Source organism: Podarcis cretensis (genome assembly GCF_951804945.1).
Source record: "Podarcis cretensis genome assembly, chromosome: 11".
In the NCBI taxonomy this organism is placed as follows: Eukaryota; Metazoa; Chordata; class Lepidosauria; order Squamata; family Lacertidae; genus Podarcis; species Podarcis cretensis.
The window spans coordinates 38,704,675-38,722,826 of NC_137180.1; the positions used below are offsets into that span (position 1 = coordinate 38,704,675).

The 18,152-nt window shown below is 39.9% G+C and overlaps 1 protein-coding gene across 4 annotated transcripts in view; it reads right to left on the reverse strand.

Annotated features, from left to right (window-relative positions):
- Nucleotides 1–1,144: 1,144 nt before the first annotated feature.
- The window catches only part of PIK3R1 (phosphoinositide-3-kinase regulatory subunit 1), a 66,171-nt gene continuing 49,163 nt past the window's right edge, over nucleotides 1,145–18,152 (reverse strand). For 2 of the 4 annotated variants that reach the window (XM_079995486.1, XM_079995487.1), the window contains 9 exons: nucleotides 13,007–13,109; nucleotides 12,365–12,463; nucleotides 12,070–12,250; nucleotides 10,689–10,814; nucleotides 8,940–9,082; nucleotides 8,650–8,826; nucleotides 8,476–8,544; nucleotides 6,666–6,836; nucleotides 1,145–5,578 (listed from right to left, as the gene is read on the reverse strand). In XM_079995486.1, the coding sequence (XP_079851612.1) occupies nucleotides 5,389–5,578; nucleotides 6,666–6,836; nucleotides 8,476–8,544; nucleotides 8,650–8,826; nucleotides 8,940–9,082; nucleotides 10,689–10,814; nucleotides 12,070–12,250; nucleotides 12,365–12,463; nucleotides 13,007–13,109 (1,259 nt within the window). In that variant the 3' untranslated portion in view covers nucleotides 1,145–5,388. Of the gene's footprint in view, nucleotides 5,579–6,665; nucleotides 6,837–8,475; nucleotides 8,545–8,649; nucleotides 8,827–8,939; nucleotides 9,083–10,688; nucleotides 10,815–12,069; nucleotides 12,251–12,364; nucleotides 12,464–13,006; nucleotides 13,110–14,519; nucleotides 14,736–16,791; nucleotides 16,943–18,152 lie in introns of those variants that run through there. The other 2 variants (XM_079995489.1, XM_079995488.1) reach the window with 2 other exon arrangements.

The following is an 18,152-nucleotide window of genomic DNA, read 5'->3' on the forward strand; positions in this document are numbered from 1 at the left end:
GGCACCGGCCCTGTGGAACACCCTCCAACCAGATGTCAAAGAGAAAAACAACTACCAGACTTTTAGAAGACATCTGAAGGCAGCCCTTTTTAGGGAAGCTTTTAATGTTTAATAGACTGTTGTATTTTAATCTTTTGTTGGAAGCCACCCAGAGTTGCTGGGGAAACCCAGCCAGATGGGCAGGGTATAAATAAATTATTATTATTATTATTATTATTATTATTATTATTATTATTATTATTCTGGAGGTTCCCTCACTGTGAGAAGTGAGGTTACAGGGAACCAGGCAAAGCATCTTCTTGGAGGTGGCGCCCGCCCTGTGGAACGCCCTCCCACCAGATGTCAAGGAAAAAACAACCATCTGACTTTTAGAAGACATCTGAAGGCAGCCATGTTTAGGGAAGTTTTTAATGTTTAATGTTTTACCATGTTTTTAATATTCTGTTGGAAGCCGTCCAGAGTGGCTGGGGAAACCCAGCCAGATGAGAGGGGTATAAACAATAAATTATAATAATAATATTATTATTATATTATAATCTGCTTTTGGAAGTCCTTCATGTTTCAAAAGAGAAGCACAACCCTGGATGCCACCTAAAGTCTAGAGGGGACACTAATAATCTGTTTTATCCTAAAAGCCATTTGTGTGAATGAAATTTTATTATAATACAGGCGACTCAACTTATGCGGGGGTTATGTTCTGGGACTGTGCGAAAAGTCAAAAACATGCATAGTAAAAATACACTGCGTTCAATTGCTGGTGGGATTGCTAAACCATTTTCCCCAGAACTCTCCCCTGCTCGCTCTCTCTCTCTCTCTCTCTCTCTCTCTCTCTCTGCCAAGCGCATAAAGCTGAGTGCACACAAGTTAAATGTGAGTAGGTTGCAAGTTACCTGTACCACATGGAAGGTCATATTATACTCTTACCATCCAAATAGAATGGAAAGTATGTCCATCTCATGCACTAGGAACTACTAATCTACTGGGGTACCAAGTTGAAATATTTATTTTTCCCTTTATACTTGGGGTCCTTTGGGGAGAAATCATATGCTACCATCCCTTAGACTACCAGCTGATCATCAGAAACCAAGCACACAAGAGAGTCAGCAATGCGACAATGACCTCATTGAGGATTCAACACATAAAGCGCAGTTGCAAAACAATCTTTATTCTGGCTGAAGATCTAGTACAATTTTTTAAAAAGCAACTTAAAAACAGGACACAGCTCCATCAATTTCAGAAAGCCAGCATCTTTTAAGGAGGTGCATTTACCTTTTAAAGGCAATGTACAAATTGATCCATTTAGCTTCTTCCTCCCTTACAAAAATTAAAAACAACAAAATTTTTAATGTTTTAAAGACATTTAACAGAACAGAGCTTATTTTTTTTTCCTAAGGAGGGAAAAAACCAAGAATAAAAATAGCAGCATGTTGGGCAGCTAATGCAGTCTCATAGGGACAAATGGTAATGTAACTTTTCCTAATTTTGTATCTGGCTCATTTTAAATGCAGATCTTACAAGATCTGTGGGATTTCTTTGTATGTTTTTTTCCCAACGGAATATTGCATTCTTAACCATGTCCCATGGGAGGCATTTTGCTTGGAACTGCCCATTCTGAAAGCGATCCTGAACAAAAGCCACCTTAGGAATCACTTTCCCAAACAAATACCATGCATAGCAAAAGCACTGTGTTAAAACCAATGTTCTTCTCAATGAAAAACATCAGAATGACCCCCCCCCCTTTCCCCAAAGCATCAAAGCTCATTGTTAATTACATGACAAAGCCACTTTTTCTACATAACAGCTGACACTGAAACATAAGATTTGGCTTGACACATTAAAACAAATTCTAGAAACATGACCTTTTCCAAGCTCCCTCTGTCTTTGAAACAAGTTGCTGGAATTTGAAATCAGGTGCATCCAGATCATTCACTCTTCCCTAGTCTGAAGGGCAGGTGTGGTGGAGAAGGTTGTGTGTTCCTTTTTCAATAAAAGTTAGAGACGCTGAAATATGCTCAGTTAAGTACCATTATTGAATACAGCAGACTTCTTCCATTTCTCTTTTATAATAGGAAATAGTGATCTGGACTCAATTTTTCCTCCTTGTAAAAAAACAAGAAGAAAGCACTCCCCCTTTATACAAACTTCCAATCAACACCATTTCTCTATTTTATTTGCAATGCATCTTCTGCCAAATGGCACAAAGAATCTCCAGGGCAGCCAACGACACACAAAACAATAAAATCCGAACATTAAAATACACCTCAGAACACCATCCAGCCTGCTCCTTCCAGGTTGTTTGAATACATGGGAAACTTGGGAGTAAAGTTTCACTTCATGCTGAAAACCACGGTGAGAATGTGGTACACACACACACACACACACACACACACGTAACATCAGAGACAACAAACCTAAGCCTCAAGTTAAGGAATCCATAACTTGTTTTGTCTGTAGTAGCTGTATTCATTTTAGGTGCACCGGGATATAAACAGGACAGTTCATATTCTAGAAACCCAGTTTAATTATCTTTGTAGCTCGGAAGTTTGGTTCTGTCTCTCTGCATCCTAAACCAGAGAGGGAGAGGCAATGCACAGAGGCAGAGTTTTGCATATGCACCCACTGCTAGCTTGGGGACCACAAACTAAAAAGGATATTGCTATGCAGTTTCCCTGGCTGAGACACTGTATTCAGCTCCGAAAGCTGCACGTGTGGTTTCCCAAAACAAGGTTGGCAACAGTGCACAGCAAATACTGTCAAACTGAGCAGTGCCGATCAATGGGGTGGCTAGTTTGGGTGGTGTGAGGACTGAATCCAGGCGTCACCTTTCTTTGCCCCCACGGACCTATGCTTAGCCTTCTCTTCCCTCTGAACAGGTGATCAGAACTCGCAGCACCACCTCTCCGTTTGACAATACGTCAGGTGCAGCCAACCTACAGATGCACAACTATCTCTGTCAAAGTGCATTCGGGTCATATTACAACAGCAAACTACTTGCTATTCAGTGACCAGTCGTAATTTGCCCTCAAAAACTATCACTGGAGCAAAATGCATGTGTTTCCTCCCTGCTACTGTTGAGTGGAGAAGAATAAAGGAACTGATTAAAACTGGTATAGTTTTTGTTGATCAGTGCTCCTTGAGATAAAATGTGACTCTCAGCCCACTTCCACCTGAGTAAACCTGAGAGTAATTCCATTGACTCTCATGAGACTACTCCAGTGAAAGTGGATTTAAGCTTGCAGGGGCATCCCAAACTCCCGCCAAAGCCTTCTTCAAGGTTGGCAAAGCCCCAGCTGGCTTTAAAAGGGGTTTGGACCGCACCCTGAAGTTTTCTGAAACACACTGCATTCCTCAGAAAAGCAAAGCCAATGAGTGATAAACAAACTCCTCACAGCATCAAATATAAAGATACTAGAAGCAAAAAAAGGACTGAGGGAGCAAAGCTAATTTATTCATAGTGTTACCAAACAAGAAAGATATATCTGCAAGGAGTCCGTACTGCTTTGTTTTAAGAAGCACTGATTACCTAACGGGTCAAAACCATAAAAAGTTTCACAATATCTATTTTCTTTTTGCTTATTCACTAAAACAAAAACAAAGAAGACTTCCGGAGTTCCTTAACACTAATTTGTAAAACAGAAAACGCAACTATGATTTTTAAAGTTTTGCTCAAGAAATGCAGAATTTGGTTAGATACTAGAACAATGAGGTTTTATGTTTCTTTCATTACTTTTAATCCATTGGTACCTGATTTGTTTGCCTTTTCAGATGACTATATTTGTTTTTCGTTTTACTCCATAGAGATATGAAAGTAATAAAAGATTAACTGTGGGAAATATGTGTCACAGAACCAGGGCTTCCTAAAATTATCCTTATTATACTCTGTCATTCACAAAAATATGAAATATGGAAGCCAAATGCACACATGGTTGAAAAACCACCCATCAAAAACAATTTTTCAATACGATATGGAAAATATCTTGATGAAGTGTCTAGAACTGTTGGTCAAAATTTCACATGTCAATCAACAGGATTAAACCTGATTTAACTACCCTAGTAGCTAATGTTTTCTGACTGTTTTTCTGCAGCATTCAAAACAAGATGGACATTTGTCTTCATTCAAATACAAACAGAACCAGCACAGAAATCTAAAACTCTCCCAATAAAATATATTGGGATTCCATAATCTGAAGGTATTTTTCAAACAATATTGTTGGACTCAGTGATACTTTGCAATGTTCATATATTCTTTTATTGAATAAAGCAGCTTTGAAGCTTATCAGGCACTGCCCAACAAAATATTTAGTCAAGAAGGAAATCTTGAATTTTAACCTTGAGCTAGAAGCCCAATTCTCTATACAAAGTGAGGCGGGGGGGGGGACCCTGTTAAAATAGTTCATAGTTTTAATTCTGAAACCACCTTTTACTGACATCCTGCACATTACTTTTTTAAAAAATGGCCGAGGAAATAATGAACGAACTGAGAAATAACACCAAAATATGTATTAAGGGAACATTTTGAGATGACAAAAAGAAAAAAAGAAAAGAAAAAAGCTTATCCTCTAGTTACACTTGAACAAATACAGCCTATAGAAAATGAAGTATTGCATAGCAGTGTAAGGATTTAGCTTTCGGTGAAACAAATAGTGAACAGAATGAGTTTGGTATTGACAGTATCGATCTAAGATATTTAGTCATCCGGAACTATGTACATATTATATATACTGTATGCCATAAAAGTCCAGTTTTATTCAGTCTTAAATATCTTCTTAAAACAGGAATTTAAATGTCTAAACAAAAACACTTCCTGGCACTTGTGTTACCCATGTCTGTTTTAAAGTGTCTTCTAAAGTGTCCCTTAAAACATGAAAGTGCCGCTCTGCTACATATCATTCGCCAGAAAACCAGCAATCCACAAAACTGGCAATCCGCATCCTCTGTGCGCAACCACATCACCCAAGTCGCAACGGAGAAATTCTGACGCCACTTTACACAGCCCCTGCTGCACTTTGGAGTCTTCAGAGTTCCAACATTTGAGCTCTTAAAGCTTCGACGAGATGGTCAGCAAGCACCATGGTTAAAGGCCTCTATGTCCCTGCAGGGAGACAGGTATAGCACTTCTCTTTTGATGTGTTTTGCCTTCTGCTTAGTTTTTTTTTTCCTCTAAAAAAGAAAGCACTTTAGATTAGAAATGTGTGTTGGCAGCTCTTAAAACTGCATTCTCTCCCACTGCGGTTGCGAAGAAAGCTTCAGTCCCATCTGAAGACAGATGGCTTTGACACTTTAGCTCCAACTCAAGAGCATTCTCTACCCAGAGGCCTCAAGATTGTTGAATGATCTTTGTGGGTGTTTTAATAGAAAGAGACAAACCCCAGAGTATTATTAACATCTTCATCGCCTCTGCTGTGCATATACTGGATAGGCTAGTGTGACATTGAGAGAGTCATTGTGTTGCACTAGCGATGTGTGTTGATAATGTAGCACCAGTTCTTTCAGCGAGTTGTACAAGTTATATGGCTCTGCAAATCCAAACCCAGTAGGCGTTTCGTTGATAACACAATGCTTCACTTCACCATCCACACTAAAAGAAGAGAGAAAGATTTTTTTTAGGTACATCCTTCTTATTTTAAGTTATCCTTAAAATGAGAAAATAAAAAAATTCTTTGTTCCATTATTACTACATAACCTAAAATTACTCCCACTGCTCCACTCGCCTTTAACTAATAATATTTTTTGATTTTGTGGCTCCACATACGGATAACCTAAAGTTCCCTTTTTCTCTGAAATAATTTCAACATCTCTCAGAATATTTCTTGAACTTTGGCTGCAATCCTATTCCTTCCCCCCTGGAAGTCCCACTGAATTCAATTGAGCTTACCTCAAAGTAAACATGTATAGGATGACACTATTATTCAAAAACATTTTGTATCACTGAATAAAGTTTGAACATTTTTACTTTAATTCGTGTTCAAGTCATTAATTGCACATCTTTATGTCAACAACTAGCCTTCACTCAGAAGTGAAGTTAGGCCTAAAAGTGCAGAACATATTGGGTTGGCAGAGTGAGAATTTAAAAAACATGGCTACTCAAGTAAACAAGTACGGGATTGTGAGGGGAGCACGGCCAAGCAAATTACACTGGCTGTTGGGGTCTTCTCCACCAGCAGAGCAGATAAGCATATAACTAAGAGAGATTAGGCAGGGAGGAGAGCACATAGCAGGTTACAAAAGACCCACAAATGTTGGTAACTGATAATATTAAAATGTTAAGATTCAGGAAAATATCTTCATAGAATTGGGAGGGATCATGAGGTTCAGGAATCATTTGCCCAACAAGGGGCTCAAACCCACAACCCTGAGAGTAAGAGTCTCATACTCTACCAACTGAGCTATCCCAGATACCTCAAACATTATTAGTCAGATTCAAATGCGAGGGTTCCCCTTCTCTCCTTCCTCCTGCCCAGTTGGCTCTGGAGAGGTTGGGAGATCCCCCAGAAAAGCACACAGGGGTAGGAGAGTTTGTTCCATCTGGCAAGAAGTCATTGCTTTTGCTGACAGAACAATTGTAAGAGTGTGATGCTGAATTCTGCCCAGAGAATTTTTTATGGAATTGAGGATGTTACATGTCCCACTGCTTTAGAAATAGGGTAAAATATCTGGATACATACACAACGGAGCATGCAGAGCAACCCGGCTTGCTACTTTCCCGAATAAGGAATGTGCCATCCCTTTTCCCACGCAGCAAATTTTCTGCTTGGCCTCTGTTGATATTTCCTACATTCCATGTTCGCTCATCATGATGAGGCAAATCCTCATCATCTTCCACCATAGAATATTGCCTATTGGGAGGAGAAGCAACATGTAATAGTTACAAACCAGATGAAATTAACTTCTAATATATTTATTACACTTCCACCCAAATTATTTAATTCAGGACTGCAAACGTTGGCCCCATCAGCATTCTCAAATACAGTGGTACCTCTAGTTACGGACTTGATCCGTTCTGGGTTGCCGTTCGCACCCCAAACAGTCTGCAACTAGAGCGCTGCTTCTGCACATGTGTGCGGCGCGATAGAGCACTTCTACACATGGGCGAGATGCACAGAGCGTTTATGCACGTGCGGTGAAACCCGGAAGTATACACTTCTGGGTTTGCTGCGTTCGTATCCTGAAAAAACGCAACCGGAGACTGATGTAACAAGAGGTGCGACTGTACATGAGGGCAAGATTCAGGCTTTAATTTAATTTGAAGAAATTAATTTCCTAATCATCATGACTGTCTTCCAAATATTGTAAGACACAAACTACAGAATTGTTTTCCTGAGTCTACAGGATGTACAAATTTCTGCCTACAACTTTTGCCATGTGGCAACAAAATGAGGAGGATTCTTGTCAGCTTCACATTATTTTAACAACCCAGTTATTATTATTTTTTAACAGGTTGGTTCCAGACTGCCTTCCATGGGCGGAAAGTCTCCTTCCAACTGTCTAGATCAATGTGAGTAATGTCAAGGAGGCTGCGCGGTGGAAGGTGGAGTGAACAGGTAAGCCATCTCTCTTCCCCCACCAGTGAGAATGGAGCCTGGACCTAAGCCAACATGACTGAGAAGTTCTCAAGTACTGCCATCACTAATGGTGCTGCCCTGCTGTCAGCACAAAACAGTTCAACATGAGTTGGCTTTGGGTCCACTAAAATGGCTCTGGTTTTCAAACAAGACTATGCATTCACCCAAAACACAGATTGCGATCCATAATCACGAATGTGTCTTATAAATAAAGTGGAGCAAGCCCTAGATTAATGCAGACTGTTCCTGCTAACAGGGAGTAAAAAACCCCCACTGCTTCTCCCCCAATCTCACCTTGGTGTTATTTAAAAGCATTCCTCTATGAATTTAGAATCTGCCTTGTTTTGCTGGTTTACTGAAAACACATTCTGGAATGCTCAGCAGCAGCATAGCAAATACCTTTCCAACAGAGCTAGCACTCAAAGTTTACTTCTCATTTACTTGCTCCAAACATCTAAGGCTTTAGCTGCTGCTGCAAAATCACTATTGTGGGTTCAATAGTAATAGTAATATAATGTGGTTGCAATTGTCATAGGAAACTGAGAGCTGCTCTTTATTGAAAAGAACAGGAGGTGCCACAGACCTCTGTGTAGATAAAAAACTAGATGAAAGTTTGACTATCTCCTCTACTTCCCTAGGATTAAGATGGACCAAAGGATAACCACTTTGTGGTATCAAGCCTGTGGGAGAATCAGACGCCTTAGTCTCTTTTACAAAATATGAAATTGCTAAGGATTCAGCTCTTAGCTCTCCACTAGCCCAAAATGTAAAATTGATGCCCAAGCTAGCTTTCTTGAAGAGACCAAGTATCACAGTCCCTACACTACAAGATTCATATTCCATCAATGAAAATGTATAGAGTCATCATTTAACTGGCGTAATACCAGTGCTCAAAAAGACTATGGATGCTTACTCTTCTGTATTTTCATTGCCAAGCCATTCATTCAGTTTCTTTTGCCGAACTCCCTTCTGAGTCAGCCACCTGAAAAGTAAATTTGAAGGCATAGTTAGTCATGGTAATACGCATTTAAAATTGACTCAAATTGAAGTAGTACGCTTAAAAATCTGGCAACTCATAGGCACTTACATCAAGTACTGATCTCTGGTCTTTCTGAGCTGTATAAGGTCTGGTTTAATGCTGTTCATGCGTTTGTCTATCTCCCTGTATTCAGCAGCTTGCTTCTTCAAATCCTCTTCCAGTCTATGCCGACTGTCCACAATTTCACTGATTCGAGATTTCAGCTTTTCATAGTTGTGCATTATTCTGGAGGGGAAAATTAGGCATGTTAGAGTCTAGGTAGATTCTTAACGCACTGCTCAAGCTTGCAGTTTCTTTAGAGCACTTTAAATATAAAAATCTTAGACACTGCTACCAACCTTTGTATTTCTTTCTCATTTCCTTCCCGTTTGAACTTTTCAATATATTCTTTGCTGTATCTTTCCTGTGTTTGGCACTGCTCTTCAAATATTTTTATGGTTTCATTAAATGCTTCAATAGCAGTTCTTTTCATTTGAATTTCCTAGAGGGGAGAAAAGCTGCAAATTCAGTTTCTGCAAAACTCAGAAAGGGGCTGGATGCTCTATACCTGAAGCACATTTGTGATAGGGTATTTTTTTTTTTAATGCCAGTAAAGTAGCAAAGGTGGTTGCCTGCATGTCTTTCTTTCTGATGCCTGAAAAATCAACTTGGAGAACGCAGGAAGTTGCCGTGTATTGAAATCAGACGAGCAAGCTGTGTACTGTCTGCTCTAACTGGCAGTGGATCTCCACAGTTTCATAGAGGAGTCTTTTCCAGCCTTACCTGAGGATGCTAGCCAGTGAACCTAGGACCTGCTGCAGGCAAAGGATGTATGTGCTCCACCAATGAGCTACCACCCTGCCTTGGCTGAGCTCCAAGGAGCCAAGCAACTAGTTCCATGTGCCCAAGGATGCTATGGGCTGGTGTGTGTTTTTTGAACAGCAGCTCTGCCCCTCAACCCACTACCACCACCACATGGCAAACTAAACTGCAGGGACATTCAAAACCAGGTGTTCAAAGAGAACAGGTCAAAACTTCTGCAGGGCACATCTAAAGTAGTTCTATCAATCCCATCATTTGTTCACTGCATTCTTGTAGGTTTACAGCAAAGGTAATAAAGATGTTTATATATCTATATACTATGGGCTGGATGTGTACTAAGTTGTGTTTTGTTCCTAACTGTAGGTCTGCTGATTTCAATAGGAACTTAGTTCAACTTCCAGGCTGCATCCAGCCCAATATATACTTCAGCATCATCACTATTTTCAATTGTAGGAACACTTTACTCTAATATTGAGTTCGTCTGAGCAATTGGTTAGCTTTCCCGGTTTTATTTTGGCTATAATAAACGCTAAAACCAATGGTTTACTAGTGACAGTACCATAAAGCATTAAGTCCGGTCTAGATACTGTTCCTGACTCCAGTGGCTAAGCTGAAGTCCTTCAAGAGTACTAACAGTACAGTGTTCATATACCTGTGCAACTATGTTATTCTGATAAGAAATAGAGTATTATTATTTAAAACATATTTCTTGCTGGGGAAGTCATTATTACCACGAATATAAGCATTAGTCCGAAACCAGGTATAGTAAAATTACAAGTAAGTTGGGTGTGCAGACATAAAACACAAAACTATAGTATTACTATAACCCAGAAATAATATTTTTTAAAAAGGCATATCCAAATCTTTAAGAAGTAGAAGATTCCTCCCATATCAACAGAGCGGTTTACTCACACTAGTAAAATCTAGTCTGTATAGATAATGTCAACTTTCCTGCTGGGCCCAGCTGTCTTATTCAAACAGCATATAACCTTTACTGTAAAATTTATTAATTACTACTGTGCTAGTGCCCCTGGATGTGACCAGAGAAGCAGGACACTGGCCAAGCAAATGAGGAGTGAAACAGCGGCAAGCTGCTCCACTATTCAAACCATACACTTTTTGTCCTTTCAAAACATGCACTCAAAGGTCATCGTAGCACTTTTACAAATGTCGAGAAGATTTAACCTCAGAATGCTCCTGATATAATCCGTACTGAAATGAAGAGGACCCTCTGTGGCAGAGTGCTTTATAAACTGAGTTCATGGTAGACATTCCACACTGCTCACCTGAGATGTTCTTGTGTAGTCTTCATAGAGTCTGTCATACTCTCTGTTCTTCTCTTGGAATTGGATATTATATTCATGCAATTTCTTCCCAACTGCTTCAATGCTATCCTCTTTAACCACTTGATCCTGGAAAGACAAGCACATGGAGATACACGTCCAATGAAGACCAGGCTTCTTACATATTAATGTTTCGCACAATGCAATGGGTTGGGTCTAGAGACAAGCATGTATAATGCAGCAGCCCCCCTCATCACCAGCAATCAGCCAAGAAATTTTGACTGAATGAACGTCCATGGATTCTGCACATGACAGAATGCATTGCTTACAATGTTGCCACTGAAAACAGATGTATACCCCATGGATTTTACTGTGGAATGAGCTTATGTGTTTATTAAATGCAACGGCTCGTTCTTCTTGCTTACAAGAAAAAGCTCGTGTCGTGATTAGCCTATTATTCCAAGATGTTTCCTTTGCTTATGCCACTTACGGAGCTCCTGAAATGTGCACCACTATTCAGATCAGCAACTTTTCGTTTTAATAGATTTATAAACCACTCACATTAGAAAAATACCAAAAGCTGTGTACAGAAAACAAAAAAATAAGTAAAAATATATACAAAAACAACAGCAGATGGCAACATTGTAGCAACAGCAGTATTCTGCACCATTATTAGAACTTCTGGACCAAACTCAAGAGCAACCTACATCTAGTGCATTGCAGCACTCATTGAGGTTACTAGTACATGGACTGCTGTGGCCAGATTGTACCTGCCCAGTAACATTCACAGCTGGTAGAAGCCACGTGTAGCCACTGATACCATCTGAGCATCTAATGACAAGGTTGTATCAATGTGTAGCCCCAGACCATGAACCCGCTCCTTCAAAGGGTATGTGACCCCATTCAGAACAGGCCAATGGCCATTTTCCCAGACTCGTGAATGCCCACCCACAGGGTCTCTATCTTTCCAGGATCCAGTCTCAGTCTTGGTCATTTCCAGCCTACCACTGCATCCAGATGCACACCCAAGACTTGCAGATCCACTTATAAATGAGACAGTTATTTAGATAACAGTGCACATTCCAGAAGAGGAGCTGTGTTAGTCTGTACTGGCAAAACACCCCATGGCAACTTAGACTAACAGATTGAGTGGGCATGAGCTTTTACTTGTAGGCAAAAACCTACTGTTGAATCTGATGAGGTTAACATGGGTTATGGTCAGTGAGCACTTAAATGTTACGTTAAACAGTAACCATGCCCCCATCCCCACCCCAATTCCTATCCTTCACAGATACACATAGTTTCATTTTGTTAGAAGACAATCTTACAATATTTTTGTACAAAAGCAGAAGAGGAGATGAAAAACTCTTTTTTTTTTTTTTACCTGTTGATACTTGGATACCGGGTAAAGCAATTTAACATCCAGCTTTGGATTATACTGGGCTAAAGACTCGTTCCGATAGTGGTTTATTAGCTCAACAACGGAATTGAATGTTAATGGATCCGAAAAGCCGTATTTCCCATCTCGGTGAAATATTTTGATTAATTTATTATTTCCTCCCTTCCTGTAAATAAAATTTAATGGGGAAAGTCAGTCATCTTCATGAGGAAAATGTTTCTTAAATCCAGCCATGTAAAATGCACTTCAGTAAATAATATGATGGTGCAACGATATTTACCTTAGTGTAAGTGTATAGTCCCCATGCATTTTGGTGGAGGCATCTCGTACCAAGAAGGTGCCATCAGCTGTATCACGAAGCTTCTCATTCACTTCTTCCCTGTGATGGGACCAAAGCAACATCTGGTTTAGCTTCTAAAAATACTAGCCTTTCACTACTAACGTATTTTCTCCCTTTTTCTTTTTTATTCAGCACAGTCAAAGTATGAGGAAGTTTTCATATGAAAACCTGCCAAGTTCTGTTATTCTATGAACTGACTTCCCACTTTATACAAGAAGTTTATAGCAAGAGAACTCAGCAATAGACTACTTTCTCCTGTATGTACGAAAATGTGAACTGCTAGCAGTTGTATTCTTATTCTTTCGTATGAATTTCAGAGAGCTTTAGATGTAAAAACAAACGTTGGTGCTCTTGATACATTTGCAAAACAGTTGTTTCCTGTTGTAAGTAACCAACAGAGAAATGTTTAACAGAATATAGCTCTGGCATGTTTTGTACTTCTGGTTTGCAAATATATACTTTTTAACTCTTTAAAAGCATTGCAACCGAAACCTGTGCTTCAATGTTTTAAACATTTCCTTTCAAATAGAGAATGTGCTAAAAATGTGCATATATAATTAGCAAGATAAAAGGGGTCCTTACCTTGAGATATCTCCCCAGTACCATTCAGCATCTTGCAGAGACATGTTGTTGTTCATACCGTTATTTGCTACAGTATTAGGCTTTGGAGGTTTGGGAGGCAGTGCTGCAAATGAAAACAATAATACGTATATATTTATACTGCCTGCTGTGTACAGGTAGGTTACGTTCTAAAATGACAATCAACTTAAATCCACTGAGAAGAAGAAAATTATTTCAGTTTTGATTTCATTTATTTGTTTTTAATCAGCACTGCTTTTGAAACTTCTCCCTCTCCTGCCAGGAAACAAGCTTAATTCCTTTAGTAAGCCTTTATAATTTCAACACAATCCTATGCATCTGCTTAAATGTAAGCCCCACTGCATTCAACATGGTTTCCTCTAGATAAGTGTGCATATGATTGCAGCCTTGGTTACCTAAAAGTCCTGTGCTCTCAGCCAACGAGAGCTCCTCCCCCCGCTCCCATCGTAGCACAAATTGCAATTTGGACTTGGAAAGATATAAACTGAAGTTTTGCACCTCATTTCCCATCCCTGGTATTCACATCTTTCTATCATTTGATGTATTAAAAATATGCTACACTCCACACACATGCTTACAGACACATACTGATTTAATCATCCAAGAGGAATTACGTTGCTTTCTAGATTCGACACTGCTGTGGCTAATAACAACTGGAAAATTACACAGCACTGCTATAGGGAAAGAATTGGGTTTCTCTGATCCTCTGATCCTGCCAAAATACACTTTAAGGAGTCCATCTGTGACCCAAATATCCCTGGTTCTAATCTTAGCATTCTATAGGATAAAACTGCTCCAAACGGCAATACTGATTTTTCAAAAACCCACAGTCCTGTTTCTCAATGTCAAACCTGCATGCAGACACCAGTGGGTGCCAGAGAAGATACTGCAGGATTTCTGGCTTACTAGCTAAAAATGGGGGTGGGGGTGGGGAATCGGGACTAAATAAAAATTAAATCAAGTTATTTACTTTAACGGAAACTCCAATCTCATTTATCTACAACAATGCATGTGGGAAAGATGCACATCAGAATGAATGCTGTATTTTCAAAGGTTTAATGCAGCCCATTGATCTTCCTATCCTGTGCTAAATGAAAGTAGAAATGGTGACACCTAACATTTAATAACAGTGCCCAATAATTTAAAACGCCGTCATTGTTTTGAGAAAAAAAGCAGCTTTTTACAGCATTTTCTGCCTGACATCAAGACACACAAAGCAGGGCTATTTTTACTGTACAGTATAACAAACAGACCTACAGGTGAGAGGAAAAAACTAAAAACAGAAATCACATGACAATTACAGTTTCATTAAGCAAGCCGAAGAGAATTCTGAACAATAACCCTTGCTGTCTTCTTTTTTCCCCATGCACTAAAGATAATTTAATTCAGCAACTTAACAGCAGCAAGTTAACCCCCAAATCCCAGTTCTGCTCTGAGAGCAGCTTTTGTGGCATCCGGAATATGCCAGCCTCCGACAATAATGCTGCAACGTTACCTGGTGGGTCCATTTCTATGTAAAACATCAAATCCGTGCCACAATTTATATCTGTCCTAGGATAGTCTATGTCCAGTTCTTCCATGTTCCAGACAGTGTTGTACATTTGTACACGTTTCAGCGAGTAAGCTCACTTAGAAGGAAACAGTCGGGATCTCTTTGTAATGGTGTCTTGGAATTCATTTTAAAACCTATAAGGGGCTGCACTGTAACCTATTACATCATAATCCCCAGCCAATCATGTCAAAAATAATGTCACTGGACCACTCCTGTTTCATTCCCCCCCCCCCCACTCTTATTCCTTGTTAATCTTATAACAATTGTCATTTCAGAAAGAATAGACACTTCACAGAATTGTGATCGGCACCTGATTGTATTTATAAAGACGACTGGACATGTTCTCAGTTTACACGGATTCCACCCCCACCCACCCCTTTAATCTTTCCTGTCTGCTGCTTGGTACATTCCACTGCTGGCAGGTTGACAAAAGGCTGATAGCAGCAGCAGGAAGCATTTTCCTTCAATACAGTAGATTTCTTGGTGCACAGAGAGATCACATCTCTGTCCCAGCTTTCTGTTCTCTAGCAGGGTTTACGACTGACTGCAATCCTTCCATGCACATTTTGACTCTACTATGAGTGTGCTTTTTAAATAAAAGCCTGACAAGAGGAAAGGTCGGAAGCTCCAGATATATTATCAAGTGCTCATTTTGCACAAGTCTGGGTACCAACTGCTTCTTTAAAACACAAGGTCCTGTACTAATAACATGTCACCTTCAAGAAATGCCCTTTTTCAGGAAAGCTGGCAAATGCAATTGTCTAATTCTTCACAAAACATAGAAACTCAAAATCTATCTTTGCTGCTTTGAGTTCCAATCAGTCTTTTTTTTTTTAAAAAAAAAGATAAACTACGGTAAAAGTTTACACTGCCATGAGCAAAACCAAACAACTTCCTGTTAATTAAATCAAGCCCACCACCATTAAATGCTTAGCAAAATACACCAGAATATTTCAGTATGCCTAGTTCATACTGCTTCTTTTGACCTGCTGTCATCAGGGCATTTGCCATTTTGGCAATTCCTGAAGAGCAAAAATTCTTGGTCAGCCTTCTCTGCTTTAGACTGGATATTTTTTCAGGTCTCTTCCTCCAGGCTCTCTCACAGCTAAAGCAACCTATTATTTCTTTAAAAGGTGATTTCTTACTCAGCATAAGAAAAAAAAAAATCCTTAAAGAAGTCACCAAGCAGACAGATTCCAATATTTGACACGTTTATCACCACAGAAAGCCAGAAAATATTTAACTCATTAGTACTACTGTTGCCTTACCAATTATTATACCGGAACTCTAGGTGATGTGCATTGCAGAACACCACGAATGAAAGCCAACTCACATCTTCTAAGCATTGCACATACAAATGAACTCTTGACCATTTTTATCCTTCAAGACAAGTACTAGCATGTAAGGACATGGCTGCAGCACCAACAGCAGCAAAAACATGCGCACACTCGTAGCCCTGCAACAGCCATGCTTAAACCCATCCCATAGTAGCCTCCCCCTCCTCTACAACCCTTTAGGTGGACATGCTCCAGAGATTCCTTCCATTTGCCTCATGTAACAGGACACTTCAGACAGTCTCAGACACAAGTCCAAACATTGAACTTGAGGGTTTAGCCCACCTGCTATCCAAACAGCTCTGTTGCCAAGGTACATTTCTTAAATTAGGTTCTGAAAGACGAAAGAGCACACATAGCTAGCTCTCGTAGCCCAACGAGGCAGTCGCTGTCATTTTTATTTGTCCCCCCCCCCTCAAATCACTTTTAACAGCAAAAGTGGGAAGAATAAGTACACTCCCTCACCAAAAGTTTTACTACTGGCTAAACTCCGGAACAGCCACACTTATATGATCAGGTTACTGCTTGACCCAAACTAGTCTAGCTTGCTGTGACACGATGTGGAAAACCAGAACAGGCAAGACACTGACAGACAGGTGATTTTCCACTCTTCCAGCAGATAACTGAACAGGTGTCAAGTTTCACTGAAATCACATTTTAACTATGAAAGCTTGCTGTTTAGTCTAATGATCATATATAGTAAAAGTATGCATATACAATGCATATATGCATGCATTTATACACACACACACACAATATATATACAATCACATGCATTTCATTTAAAGATTGTATGTATGTATACACACACACACACACAGAGAGAGAGAGAGAGAGAGAGAGAGAGAGAGAGAGAGAGAGAATGAGAGTGAGTCACTTACTTTGTATACTGTGCATGGCACTTGGTCACCCTTGCATTTAACAACCTGAAAATGCCAGATTGTAGATGGCCTCTGCCCAGCTCCACAGAATTTACATGTACCAATATATATCAAGAAAATAAACTATCCTTGGAACCGAAGGCAACAAGAATCAAGTGTCTCCAAAAGTGTCTTCTAGCTCCTTAATTCCAGAAGAAAAAGCAGCAACGTGCAAAATAATAATAATAAATAAATAAACTGCCAAGTCCTCTTATGCTTTAGAAAGAATTGACTTCTTGTGACTCTCCCAGACTATCTCCTCACCTCTATTTCATCACTGATTTTAGTAGTTTGAAAAAAAAAGTCCTCTGTAGCTTGCACGTCTCTCTGAGATAAAGATCTCAGTTTCATGATTAACTTGGGCAGGTTCAAATATTTGCTGAGCAAGAGATTTCAGGCGGGTGGGGGGGGGAGGGTAGGCAGAGTCAAAGTCAGAGTTGTCATCGGCTAACAAGTGGCCAATGCAAGACTAACCCAGTCTCATTTTAGCCAAGTAAATGAGAAGACCATTGTAAGTGGCCTTAAAATAGTCTCTGTAGCTGGCTGCTGCATGCAGAAGTGAAGTACATGACTGTCAATAAAAGCATTATGAGCAGCCAAACACAGGAAGTGGCTGAGCTGGGGAGGGGAGGGGGGGGGAGAGAGAAACAGAATGAAAGCCTTCCTTGTAAAGTTCTGCGTCTCTGAGAGCCCACAAGCGCAGAAGAAGCTTGTTAGCATTCACTGCATCACCTTCCACACACTTTCACCGGACCACAACGACAGGTGGTGTTTGAAGAACCATAAAATGAAGCCCCACACTGCTGAGTCAAATTAATATCAACTCAAAGTCCCCAGTCCCTCCCTGAATGCCCACTAGCTTCAACCTGGGTACATCGACAGCCGCAGAGCTTTCAAGTTACATGAGTTTAAACTTGAAACTCAGCCCTCTGTTTGCTCGCACTGCCTGCTTATATCAATCACTCACTCAATCAAATCAGGATTTATTAGTCAACTGACCATAATAACTTATATGTATACTTTGGCAACTTTTGGCATCTCGGGTACTAACTGGTATTCTCAATCTTTGTTGGTCTGGGATCAAACTGCACTGCATTAAAAGTCCTGAATTTGGGCAGAAACATATTTTGGGAGATTTTACTCTCTTATGAGCTTCACATCTCCTTGCCTTTGACTACAAAAATAAAAATGTTATGCAACCACAAAGGAAATAAGCTTCTGGTTCATTTAATGGGGAACAGAAAATTAATGGGGGGGGGGGGGAGACACACATATATGTTTTCCACTTTAATGTAATTTGAGTACTATAACGGCAATCTGCT